This window comes from Carassius gibelio, chromosome A10, assembly GCF_023724105.1.
Source record: "Carassius gibelio isolate Cgi1373 ecotype wild population from Czech Republic chromosome A10, carGib1.2-hapl.c, whole genome shotgun sequence".
NCBI classification, from domain to species: Eukaryota; Metazoa; Chordata; class Actinopteri; order Cypriniformes; family Cyprinidae; genus Carassius; species Carassius gibelio.
Window position 1 is genome coordinate 506,049 of NC_068380.1, and position 11,927 is coordinate 517,975.

At 36.7% G+C, this 11,927-nt stretch overlaps 1 protein-coding gene across 1 annotated transcript; it reads left to right on the plus strand.

Annotated features, from left to right (window-relative positions):
• Nucleotides 1–646: 646 nt before the first annotated feature.
• On the plus strand, nucleotides 647–6,787 carry LOC128020695 (beta-2 adrenergic receptor-like). Its single transcript, XM_052607307.1, has 3 exons — nucleotides 647–820; nucleotides 2,381–3,598; nucleotides 6,430–6,787. Exons 2-3 carry the CDS (start codon nucleotides 2,393–2,395, stop codon nucleotides 6,436–6,438), a joined length of 1,215 nt encoding a protein of 404 aa, XP_052463267.1. The 5' UTR covers nucleotides 647–820; nucleotides 2,381–2,392; the 3' UTR covers nucleotides 6,439–6,787.
• The last annotated feature ends 5,140 nt before the right edge of the window (nucleotides 6,788–11,927 follow it).

Below are 11,927 nucleotides of genomic sequence, written 5' to 3' on the forward strand. Positions count from 1 at the left end.
CAGCCATCACATAAATTAAAAACACACCAAATCAAAGAAAACAGCAAATGAAGCTCCCAGAAACCTTTAACACTTTCACTTTAGCCAGTCTGTTGTACGATTAACTCACCTTGAACAAATTAATAGAATTTCAGTATAGTGTTATTAACATGGACATCCTGACAAACCATCTGTCATTCTAATATTTTTCCTATTAAACAGTCTGTCATTTTCAGCAGCAAGCGAACATCATGAGATGTTGTGAAACTTTGTCAAGCTTGGCTTGAGCTGCCCGAGGGAAGCAAATGAATGATGGCTAATCTGCCTAACAGAACTGCATTGTAGCATAACCGTCTATACGCTGTGAATTCAGTGTAAACAAAACCAGAACTAAGATGCGACAACAAAGGAAACAAGCAACGCTCTACAAATTAATTGTAATAAGGTCAGGGCAATGTGTTGGCTGATCCAAGAGCATGGAACATTTCAGAAAGACAAAACAACCTCCACAAAAGACATAATTTTGCATAAATGATGCGAACCATTTTTAAATGATACTAACCTAATTATTTAGTGAACAGTTATTGTACATTTTGAAAGCTATGTGCCCATTCTGTAGACGTTCTTCGTAAAGGCCAAAAGTTCTACCACAGGAAGCTGACAATACGGTGCCCACCACAAACCACACGTCCTGCATCCTTCTGAACATTTTGTTCACATCGATATTTAGAGGCGTGGGAAGGTGCACAGAGAACGCCTGCACGATGATGGAAGATTAGAGTTAACTTGCTGACAAGCATAAATTACTGAAGATGATTTGAGGGAGGAAGAACCTTTCTGGGTAAGCTGTCTGAAATTGCTTTATTACTGCATAAAAGGCATCAAATTTTCCATGTCGGTTTCTTTCATTTCAACACGGAAGTATGTAACAATTAAATGACTTTAGCAAAAAATGATGCATTATGGGTCAGGAGGTGGTTTGAGGTCATCTCAAATGATAAGACATCTGAGTAAGCCGCCTGAAGTTTTTTATTACTTCATAAAGGCATCAAACATTCCACATTGGTTGGTTTCATTTTAACAAAATATTCTTTTAAAATACTCTGTACACAGCAGCTTTTGTGTGTTTGTGAAGCTAAAACTGCATAAAATAGCTGTAAATCAAGAAAAAACTATAATAAAACGAATGGAACAAATAATGCTGTATGGGTCAGAATGTGATCATCTCAGATGACAAGAATTGTGGGCAAGTGGGCCGAGATTGCTTTGTTACTTCATAAAGGCATAAACATTTTTTTTTTTCATTTTGTTATGTAAATATGTATTTTGAAATAAGGTTGTAGTGGCTGCAGCTTTGTTTTTGTGAAGTCATGTTGCATAAAAGCGGATTAGATTAAATGTCAACAATGAAAACAGCTGCATATCATTTAAATACTACAATAAAATCATATGTATAAAGCACAAATAATGCATTGTGGGTCAGGAGGACTTGTATGATCGTTTGATATGACAAGAAGTCTGGGTAAGCTAGCTGAAAGTGTTTTATTAAATCATACAGCAAACATTTTCAATGTCAGTGTTTCATTTCAGCACAGTATTTTGAAATAATAGCAGCTTTGTTTTTGTGATGTTGATGCCTAGTGATAGTGATTAGTGATAATTCAATGCCATCAGCAATAATGGAAACAGCTGAAATTATCAAGAGAACCATATAATAAAAAAATATTAAAATACGTTACAAATAATGCATTACGGGTCAGGAGGAGGTATTTGATCATCTCAAAGGTAAGCGGGCTAAAACTTGCTTTTTACACCACAAAGGCATCAAACATTCCACATCGGTCAGCAGCTAAATAAATATACTGAGTACCCAGCAACAGCTTTATTTTTGTGCAGTTATATATGCAGATTAGTCCATTAACAATTAGCAACATCAGGAAACAAGTTGTAAATCTTAATAAAATAGGACAATTAAACCATGCCACATAAAAAGTTTAATGGGTCAGGAGGAGTTATGCAATCTTAGGAGAAGTTATGTGACATTAAAAAGTCTCTCATGACGCTATACGTCAAAGAACAGTTCTCTTACCCACCGCATGCTCCTCCTCCTGGTGCATGAAAACAAATAAAGTCTTGCCCAGTTAGTTAACTTACAGACTGCAAGTTAGCATGCAATTATCTCTCATGTCTGAACAGCCTATGAACTTTCGAAATGAGTGAGTCGCTGATATCTCCTTCTCTCGCTGGTGGAAAAGTTCCTTCATCGTTCTTCAACGTGAAGTCACCTGGAACCTGTTTCTTGCAGGACATTAGCCCAGCATGCAGAGTTATTTAGCTGTATTTAGGAATTGACCAGTCCTGTGTCAATTTCTTTTTTCTTTTTTTTTTTTTTTGCTGAAAGATTCCTCTCAGGATGGGGGCCAACAACTCCAGCCTGGTTGATGAAGCACAGCCCCTGTTCATTCTTCCTCTGGCATTGGTCATCTTCCTCACAGTGGTTGGGAACCTGCTGGTCATCTTGGCTATTGTTCGCACCCCTCTGCTCCACACCACCACCAATGTCTTCATCATCTCCCTGGCCTTTGCGGATCTCATCATGGGTTGTGTGGTCCAGCCTTTGGGCGCCAGCGTGGTGGTGAGTGGGAAATGGCTTTTAGGGGACAAGTTATGTGACTTGTGGACGTCCGTGGACGTGCTTTGTGTCACGGCTAGCATAGACACATTGTGTGTCATCGCCGTTGAGCGCTATTTCGTGGTCACAAGACCTTTTGGGCATCAGGGCCTCCTTGGTAAGCGCAGAGCTGGCTATATCGTCTGCACGGTGTGGATAGTGGCATCCCTAGTTTCCTTCGTGCCAATCATGAACCATTTTTCCCGTGCAGAATATGATGCGGCAAAGAATTGTTATAATAAATCAGAATGCTGTGATTTCCATACTAACAAGCCCTACACCATCTTCTCCTCAGGGGTGTCCTTCTATGTGCCCCTCGTTATTATGGTGTTTGTGTATGGGAAGGTGTTCGTCATCGCGACCAGACAGTTGAAACTCATCGTCAAGAACAGACTCCGTTTTCTGAACACATGCACAGAAGACTCTTGTGGAAGTCCGGGTGAAACGGTGCGTAATTTACGCCGGAGGTCAACGAGGCATGTTGTAAAAGAACACAAGGCGGTCAAAACGCTGGGGATTATTATGGGCACCTTCATTCTCTGTTGGCTGCCGTTCTTTTTCTTCCAAATCATCAAAGTTTTTAATCCCGAGGTGCTGTCGAAGGAAGTGTTCCTCCTGTTGAACTGGCTCGGTTACACCAATTCAGGCCTGAACCCAATCATCTACTGCCACAGTCCCGAGTACCGCACCGCATTCCTCAATCTTCTAGGATACAAAAAACTCAAGCGGTTGCATTACGGCACAGTGCACAAACATCTATGGACCCTCAGCTCGTGCATCCAAAGCAACGGTTCTGTAAATATGGATTGCTTAGGTCACGAAGCTCCATCTGCCAAGGGTGGGAACATTTGCTCAGACATGTGTACAGTTTTCAAAGAAGAAGAGGTGGAAACTCAGCCTCACAATGACTCAAACGCGGCACAGATCAATGTAGCAGAGATGTCAAAGGTAAGGGAGTTTTTAATGTGAATGAAGTCTCGAACCGTGCAAGCTGGTGAGGTGTTGTGTGCTATTATTTATGTAAATGATTGGACTTTCACCTTAAGGATGATCAAATTATTGAAAAAAAAATCCCATTAACATCAAAACCACCAAAAAGTCCTAGCAACTGCATACAAACATTCTAAAAATTCCTCGGGGCACTTTAGAATCCACATAGCTATGCCTTGGCATCCATTCACAAAACCTAGCATAATGGCATTGAACTATGAAACAGCACTCAAATTTTTTCAGATAATCCTTCACATTTATTTATTTAGCACCTTATTTAGTTGGCATTTAAATTTTCACTGTACTAAAGCAAAAATTTACAAAATGATCTGGATCGTATGATTTTTACACTAACTTCACACTAAACATTGGTTCTTTGGGGACCATGGACCACAGTTTGAAAACCAATTAATTTTTCCAGATAATACATATTTGACACTGTTATCACTTAGAGGTGCTTTATAGTGGATTTGATCTTTGCTTGTAACTTTAAATCATTATTTTCCTGTTTATCCCTGTAAAGCTGCTTTGAATCGGTCTGTATTGTATAAAACACATTAGAAGTAAAGGTGGCTTAACAGATGCTGTTATCCAAAGTGCAGAACACTGCCAGCAGTTTATCATCATAAGAGCCTACAACACATGCAGTATGTAATGCAACATTTCAAGCTAGTGCAAATATGAAAAGCAGAAAAAAGAGAGAAATTGTTTACTAGAGAGGACGACTTATATAAAGTAAATTTTATTAGTGGTTGTGGTTAAGGGCCTGCATTTTCTTTTAGACCACCTAAACAAATCAGTATATGGTCTTTAATTTTTAAAAGTAATTAGATGACGCTAAAAGTAAACAAAACTCTACCAATCAGGATTTTCTCTGAGAAAGCCACATTTGAGAAACTCCCACGCCTACCGTTTCCTTGTGGGTGGTAAATGTGGTCAGTCAGCTTATCAAGATCACATTCAGTTTGAAGCATTTCTTCCTGTTCGATGAATGACACTGACCCTAAATAATACAGGAACTAATACCTGTGAATCGAACAATAGGTCTAATTAATTCAAATAAAAAATAAATAAATAAGAAATTACAAATTCTACATTTTAGCATTCTTTCCAAGTACCATTCATTATCCTGGATCTGGAGTGCACGGGACGGATGTTGCACAAACTAGGACATAAATCGACCTGTTCCTTTTTAAGGTGATATCAGACCCTTAAAACTGATTAGCATTGCACAACCAATCAGTTTCAACATGTTTCTCAAGCGACTGAAATGAGTCAGCAGAGATTTCTAAAGTGTGTTTTGTGAGAGGCCTTGAGTTCAGGTTGAGCTCATACTGTAAACGTGTTGTATTTGATTATACACCTAAACATTTTCATCATGTCCTCATTTAAGTGTTTGGTTACATAAAAACAAGAATAATAAACAACATTTCTGTGTTGTCTGCAGAAAAATGTGCGATTACCGCGACTAAGATATCCAAGGATAAAAATGTTAAACAACCATTTCAAATGTGGTGTGAAAGCTTTTTTGTTTTCTCAGATGAAGTTTTTTTAGAGCAGGGGTTGGCAACGTCAGTTCGGGAATGCCAATGTCCTGCAGAGATTATCTCCAACCCTGAAAGAAAAACCTCACTTGTCTGTAGTATTCCTGAAGACCTTGATTAACTTGTTCAGCCGTATTTGATTAGGGTTAGAGCTAAACTCTGCAGAAGAGCGGCATGCCAGGAACGACGTTGCCTATCCCTGCTTTAGAGCATGCACAAGCCATTCCTATTTACAGCAGCGAGTGTGAACTGTGAAGCCCGAATTGCAAATAAATGACTCAGTTCTGACTTCAAGACTCATGAGACAGTAGTTTGGGAATCGTTCAGGACTGCATTTTACAAAAGTACAATTATCCTAGTTGATCCTACAGAGATACGACTGGACAGTTACCGAGTTACCAAATCGAATCAAATCCCCAATCTAACATAAACCAAATCTGAATCCGAAGGAATCTTAAAAAATATATATTGAGACAATAATACTATCATATAGTTGAATTATTTCATTATTTTCGCAAAACTGGTTTCAACATTGATAAAATCAGCATATAAGAATGATTCCTGAAGGATCATGTGACAATGAAGACTAAAGTAATGATGCTGGAAATTCAGCTTTGCATCACAGTAATAAATTACAGTTAAATACTGCTGTTATTCTGTATTTTTGTTCAAATTAATGAAGCCCTGGTGAGCAGCATAAGTGTATAAAAATCTATGGATATTTGTTAACACTTTTTCATCCACCCATCAAAAAGTCCAATCACGTAGAAATGAGATATCACAAAACCATCACATGTCTCTTTAAATCCCTAACCCTAGGAATGGCTTAGCAAGCACTGCCAATTAAATTAAGTGAAAACTAAGTGAGCAGTACAGTACACACGAAGCAATATCTGTCATAATCGTTCTGGTCTGGATCAGAATTATGGTTTAGTTTGTGGTTGTTTTAATCAGGAACATACATCTTATGCCACAGGGGATTAGACACTCTAGTGTACGTGAATCACATGTACTAATGATGATTGAAAAGAACACTTTGAGACACTACAGACGCAAACACATCTGAGAAACATTTCAGCATAATCCAGCTGATGTCACTCAAGACGTGCGATGAGAGAGAAATACATATTGTGCAAAAACAACGCAATGATACATGTACCAGAGCACACAGGAACACAAACACTAGCTGTCTGTTTTTTTCCAGTTCAAACGTCTAATGATTTCATAATTATTTTCCTCCCACAGGGCCACTGAAGATGGGAAACAGATCCTTTGCTTTTCAAGAGAATTAACTGTTCCCGAACGTCATGCTTTTCAACTGGACCTTGATTGTTTTACATTTAAACCATGTGCACAGGCAAAACAGCCAAAACCTTAGGTAAAGAGCAGCAAAGCGGAAAAATGATATCGAGAACAAACCGTGACATAAAAATGATCACGCGGTGACAGTTTTTTAAACTTTAAACAGAATGAAACTGGAAACTGAAGTCCTAAACTGTCATCTCTTTAACTCACAAATCATCAAAAACAAACCTGGGTAGATGCTTTTTTCCATGTTTCCAGTTCTCTTGCCCATTGGATGGAAATATTATCAGAAAAATAATTCTGCCATCTAGTTTGTTTTGTTTTGTTTTCAAAATATAAACTTATGAGATATAAACTAGGAATTCTGCATTTTTGTGTTTCTGCCATAAAAAAAAGTACTTGTGACTTTTCTTCCCAGTTTATCTCTCAATTGTAAGTTCATATCTCACAATTATGACTTTTTTTTACAATTGTAAGTTTACATCTTACTATTCCATATATTCCGTCTCTTCTTCTCAGAATGCCAGCATCTTACCATTCCTTTACATCTTACCATTCCATCTATTCTTCTCAGAATTTCGAGTTTATTTCTCACAACTCTTTTAACCAAACGTCTGAATTCTGAGATGTAATATCAGAATTGCGAGAAAATAGTCAGAATCAGAGATTTTCTTGCAATTCCGAGTTTACAGTCTGCACTTTTGAGCGTATATCTTGCAATTCTGACTTTATTTCTCAGAATTCTGAGTTAACATCACACAATAAAAATGTTCTCAGAATTCTGAGATTACATCTCACAATGCTATCTTTTGTTTTTTTTGCCACAGCATAATTTTTTTTTTATCTAACAATTGGAAATTGCATTGCAACGAACAAAGTTGCTAATTTAGTTAGCAACTATGGTTTTGGGAAACGCACCCCTGAACAATTGCAAGTTTACATCTTACAATTCCATCTTTTCTTCTTAGAATTCATAATAATGAGTTTATATAATCACAATTTTGACTGAAATTATGAGCTACTGTATAATATCAGAATTGCAAGAAAAATAGTCCAAATTGTGAGAATAAAAACTCAATTATCTTTATTATCCCGTGGCAGAAACAAGCTAATGAAAAAAAAAAATCACTGATTTCAAACTGTCTACGCAAGTAAACACCTCGAACATTGTAATAAATCACCAGAATGCACTTGTGCCACAATTACTGACCAAAAACAGACATATAATTCCATATGGAGTGGATCAAAATGATATTTTGCTGGCTGTTTTGTGTCACATATCTAAGCAACCTTCTATTCATCTGTTACTTTTATCCTTGTGAGAGAAAAAACTTGTCCTGAAAATTGAAACAGAATTAATAAATGCATGCACTTTGTAATATATTTACAAGAAAAAAAAAAAAGAGAAAAAAGACAGCTACTACATGTTCCAACTATCGTCTTTTTTCATGGCAAAATCTTGCAGTGTTATGTGGAAATATTTGATTCTGAGGAACTGAACAAGCATGCTGTATCTTCATACTTCATGAATTCAAATCAATGCCTTCACTGGGGAACTGAGTCATTTTAATTGGTCTGTTCTCTCTGCTTTTCATTATCATGTCATGGAAAACATCAAATCTATTAGTTTGATGAAGCTCAACTTCACAATTCTTCAAATAGTGGAAGCATTGTTATTAACTGCAATCTCACAAAAGGTCAGAACATTGTGTGAAACCACTGCATCAGCCTCAAATGAACATCCGGAGGTTTCATTCTAAAATGGGATGCAAGAACCTGACAATTTGGAGACAAATACAAGCTTGATCCCTACAGTGTCAATCAATATGAGGACCTGATATAAAAAAAATATATATTTTTGCTGCAAATTAATTTTTACCTTCTACAGGAGAGTCATGCAGAGGTGGCTATTATGCTTTTTTTATTTATTATAAAACTATCACCTGCTGGATGAACACAGGATTTGATATTTGTTAAGTATGAAATGGTCTATGACCATTTTACTTATATTATGTATTATTTAAAATGTTTATGAAATGTATATGTATAATGTTACAAAGATTTCTATTTTCAACAAATGTTGTTCTTTTTAAACTTTCTATTCACTCAAGAATCCTGAAAAACATTAACTGTTTTCAACCTTGATAATATTTTAGAAATGTTTCTTGAGCAGCAGTTCAGAATATGTTATAATGATTTCTGAAAGATCATGTGTTAAGGTTGAAGTGGTATACTACTTTTTTTTAACTATATTTATACTGTGTGCATTATGCGCATCTTCTGTATGCAAAATATGCAGTACTGAGCAAAATACACAATACAATGTGCTTGATATGACTTTGCATTTCATATGTTTCAATCTTTTGATAAGCTCATTATTTGATTGATTTGATTAAGTGTGTTTGCTTTGCTAATTTGATTAAAATGCACACAAAAAACAACAACAACAACAACAACAACAACAACAAAACATAAAAGTCTTTAGAAGAACTATGCAACCATTTCACAAACTATTTTACATGCTAACTTCTCAGTATGTAGAAAGCAATAATGTTGGTGTTCCATTCTCAACCCCGCAGCCATTGGGATCTTTCCTCATCTGAAAATGTATGAGAAGAAACTCTGACATCCAGTGTGCTTCCCTGAGAAACTTCCATGACTTTTTCCAGGTTGTCTTGAATTCATTTGTGTCATGCTCATGCATAATAATGTTTACATCCTTGAGATTTCAAAGCAAAATACTTTATTACGGATGCACTCTACAAAGAAAGCCAAAAATGTAGTTTTAGCATTAATCATGAGCTAGCATATGCTACTCCTCCAGCATCATACGACATTCCCTGACATGACTGCTATTTAAATAGGCCAAGTGCTGAATCATAAGAAAATACAAACAGCATAATAGATAGCGACAGCTTTCGAAACTTGCACAGTCTGTAATGCCATCCCTCTGGATTAGTACAGAGAAGCCACTGAATAGCACCCAAAAGAGTGAATGAGGACAAAACTTCAGAAAACACACTTTTGGTAACCTGCCTGACTAGCTTACTAGAAGTTGTTATGCTACAGAAATCCTAACATACAGAATTTAAGAAATGTGTACGCTAGCCTATGCTGATCACCTGATTTAAACTGGTCTCCTAGTCTGACCAGCAGAAGATGTGGTCAAAACCCCTCTAAATCATTCTTCATAATCTAAAGATGAAAAATTTGGACTACTTACACATTATTCATAACTCCTGCAGTGCAATAACGACGTCAATAACGATTTGCACTTTTCGTAATGTCATTATAGCAAAAAATTGAGCGCAATTCAATTGCTTAATATAATAATATATTAACCATACTTTAATATAGACAGGCAAGCCTATTCCTCGCTCCGGCTCTTGCATAAAACAATTGCCTCAAAGTTACCGGGAAAGTGATTATGAACGTGTCAAAAATTACGCGAATATTGACGGTTTTCATGCTAAAGTACAGTGAAAGTCTCTTGAAACAGACAAGGTTAACATGTTGGTATTCTTGTGGGAAAAAAACACATGCAAGCACTGTCTGTCACCAGCAGCAAGTTTAGTTTTATTTTTCTAAAATTAGTTTTATTTGAAAAGAGAAATCATAACTTACTGTCCATTGATTCAATAATTGATTTGACTGATTTGGTGAGTTTGTTCTGTGAAGGATCTATCAGATTAAAAATGTTTTATAAATGATTCATAAAGAGCATCCCATTAAACATAAAGAGCCATTTGTCGTGAATCAGACTATATTTTTCGCATTGCATGTTTAATTTGCTAGCAAGTGGAGAAGGCTTTTCTTTTAAACTTTTAAAAAGCTCTTGAAACTCCACATGCAAAAGACATTGTAAAGCAATGTGAATGAAGTGAGAAGAACAGCAAAAAATTTGTTCAATGACTCAAATTAGAACTTAAATGATAAAACACTTGAAATTCAATTAAATCTGTTTGAGGCTAACCCCATTTATCATCCAATTGAAATCTCACAACGTTTTGAAGCATTATGTGATTTGCTCAGTTTGATGTGAGCTCTTGCGTCTAATCCCATTCAATTCAGACTGCAAACCCCATAACTTGAGTAAAATAAGATTTATTTTGCCATGGCGCTATAGATTCATATTTGGTACTCTAATTGGAGCTTCAAACACGCTCTTGCATGGCCATGGAGAGACAACGCATATGAGCTGAGAGCTTTTGTTTATGCCATTTGCTCTGGAGTTGTTTAATCCTCATCTTGTAACAGGCTTGCCTTACAACCTTCAGTCGATGTTACACATTTGTTGGTGTCTCATTTCAAAGGCTGCACTGTCGAGATTTCTTATTTGTCAGCCGCATACATCACCGAGGCCGTCTCATTTCAGAAGAATCAACCATTACAAACAAACAAACATATAAATAATATGATTTTAACCTAATTTTATAGCACTTGCATATGATTGCTCTCTTGTTGATTTTGATTGCTTCCATTGTCCTCATTTGTAAAACACTTTGGACGAAAGCATCTGCTACATGACTAAATGTAAATGTAATGAGATAGTAAGAGACCGTGTGCGTCTGCTGGTGATTATGGATTTCTTGTCAAATGAGTCTTGCTCAGTCAGAAGGAATAGGCAAATCCAATGGTGCAGTGTGTGTGTGTGTGTGTGTGGTTATATCTTAAGAATGCACACAGCACTTCTACACACAAGACTAGCGCAGGATTAACAGAGCATGGCAATTCTCTGCACCGTGAATACTGCTCTCATGACCCTGGTCCACACGAAAGTGAAAGCGCCTAGCACAACCACGAGCGAGCAGAACTATATGAACACAGGCATTATGGGTAGCGTAGTCTATGTCAGGGCGTGGACTTTTAACAGAGATATAATGGTTATTTTTATAATTCTTGATTTGCTTGAAATGATTTGAAATGAGATGTGTGTGGCTGACAAATACGACCTCTCAAGGAGGTCTGCTATTATGTAAGCAATTATTGTGAGAATTTGTCAACACCTCTAAAACCATCACGCCACATGAAAGTGATGCAGGCTCTTTTGCATCATCACAGTGTGATTGGTTTCATGTTATAGAAAGATGAGAAACCGTTGATAGAGGCAGAGGAAGTGATTATCGGATGACTGATCAGAGCGCGTGTGTGTGTGTGTTAGTTGTTACTAAGTGGCACTTTTTGTACCTTTTAGATACTGATACATTCACTTTAAGGTATCAATGTACCTGTAGGTACAAAGGTGTACCTTTTCAAACCCAATGTCATTTTTTGTCCTGCCACAAAAGTTACACATTTCAACTTCAAACTACAGCTTTCCAAAAAGTTCCACTATGATTACAGATACATGTATAGATAGAGAAAGCTAAGATTCATGCACCGAGATTATTTTAAGTTCTTTCACAACCACATGTAATATGGACTAAGCCAATTTTTTT

What these genes read in the sequence shown, in the direction of transcription:
- LOC128020695 (XM_052607307.1), top strand. Translation starts at nt 2,393, where the DNA reads ATGGGGGCCAACAACTCCAGCCTGGTTGATGAAGCACAGCCCCTGTTC.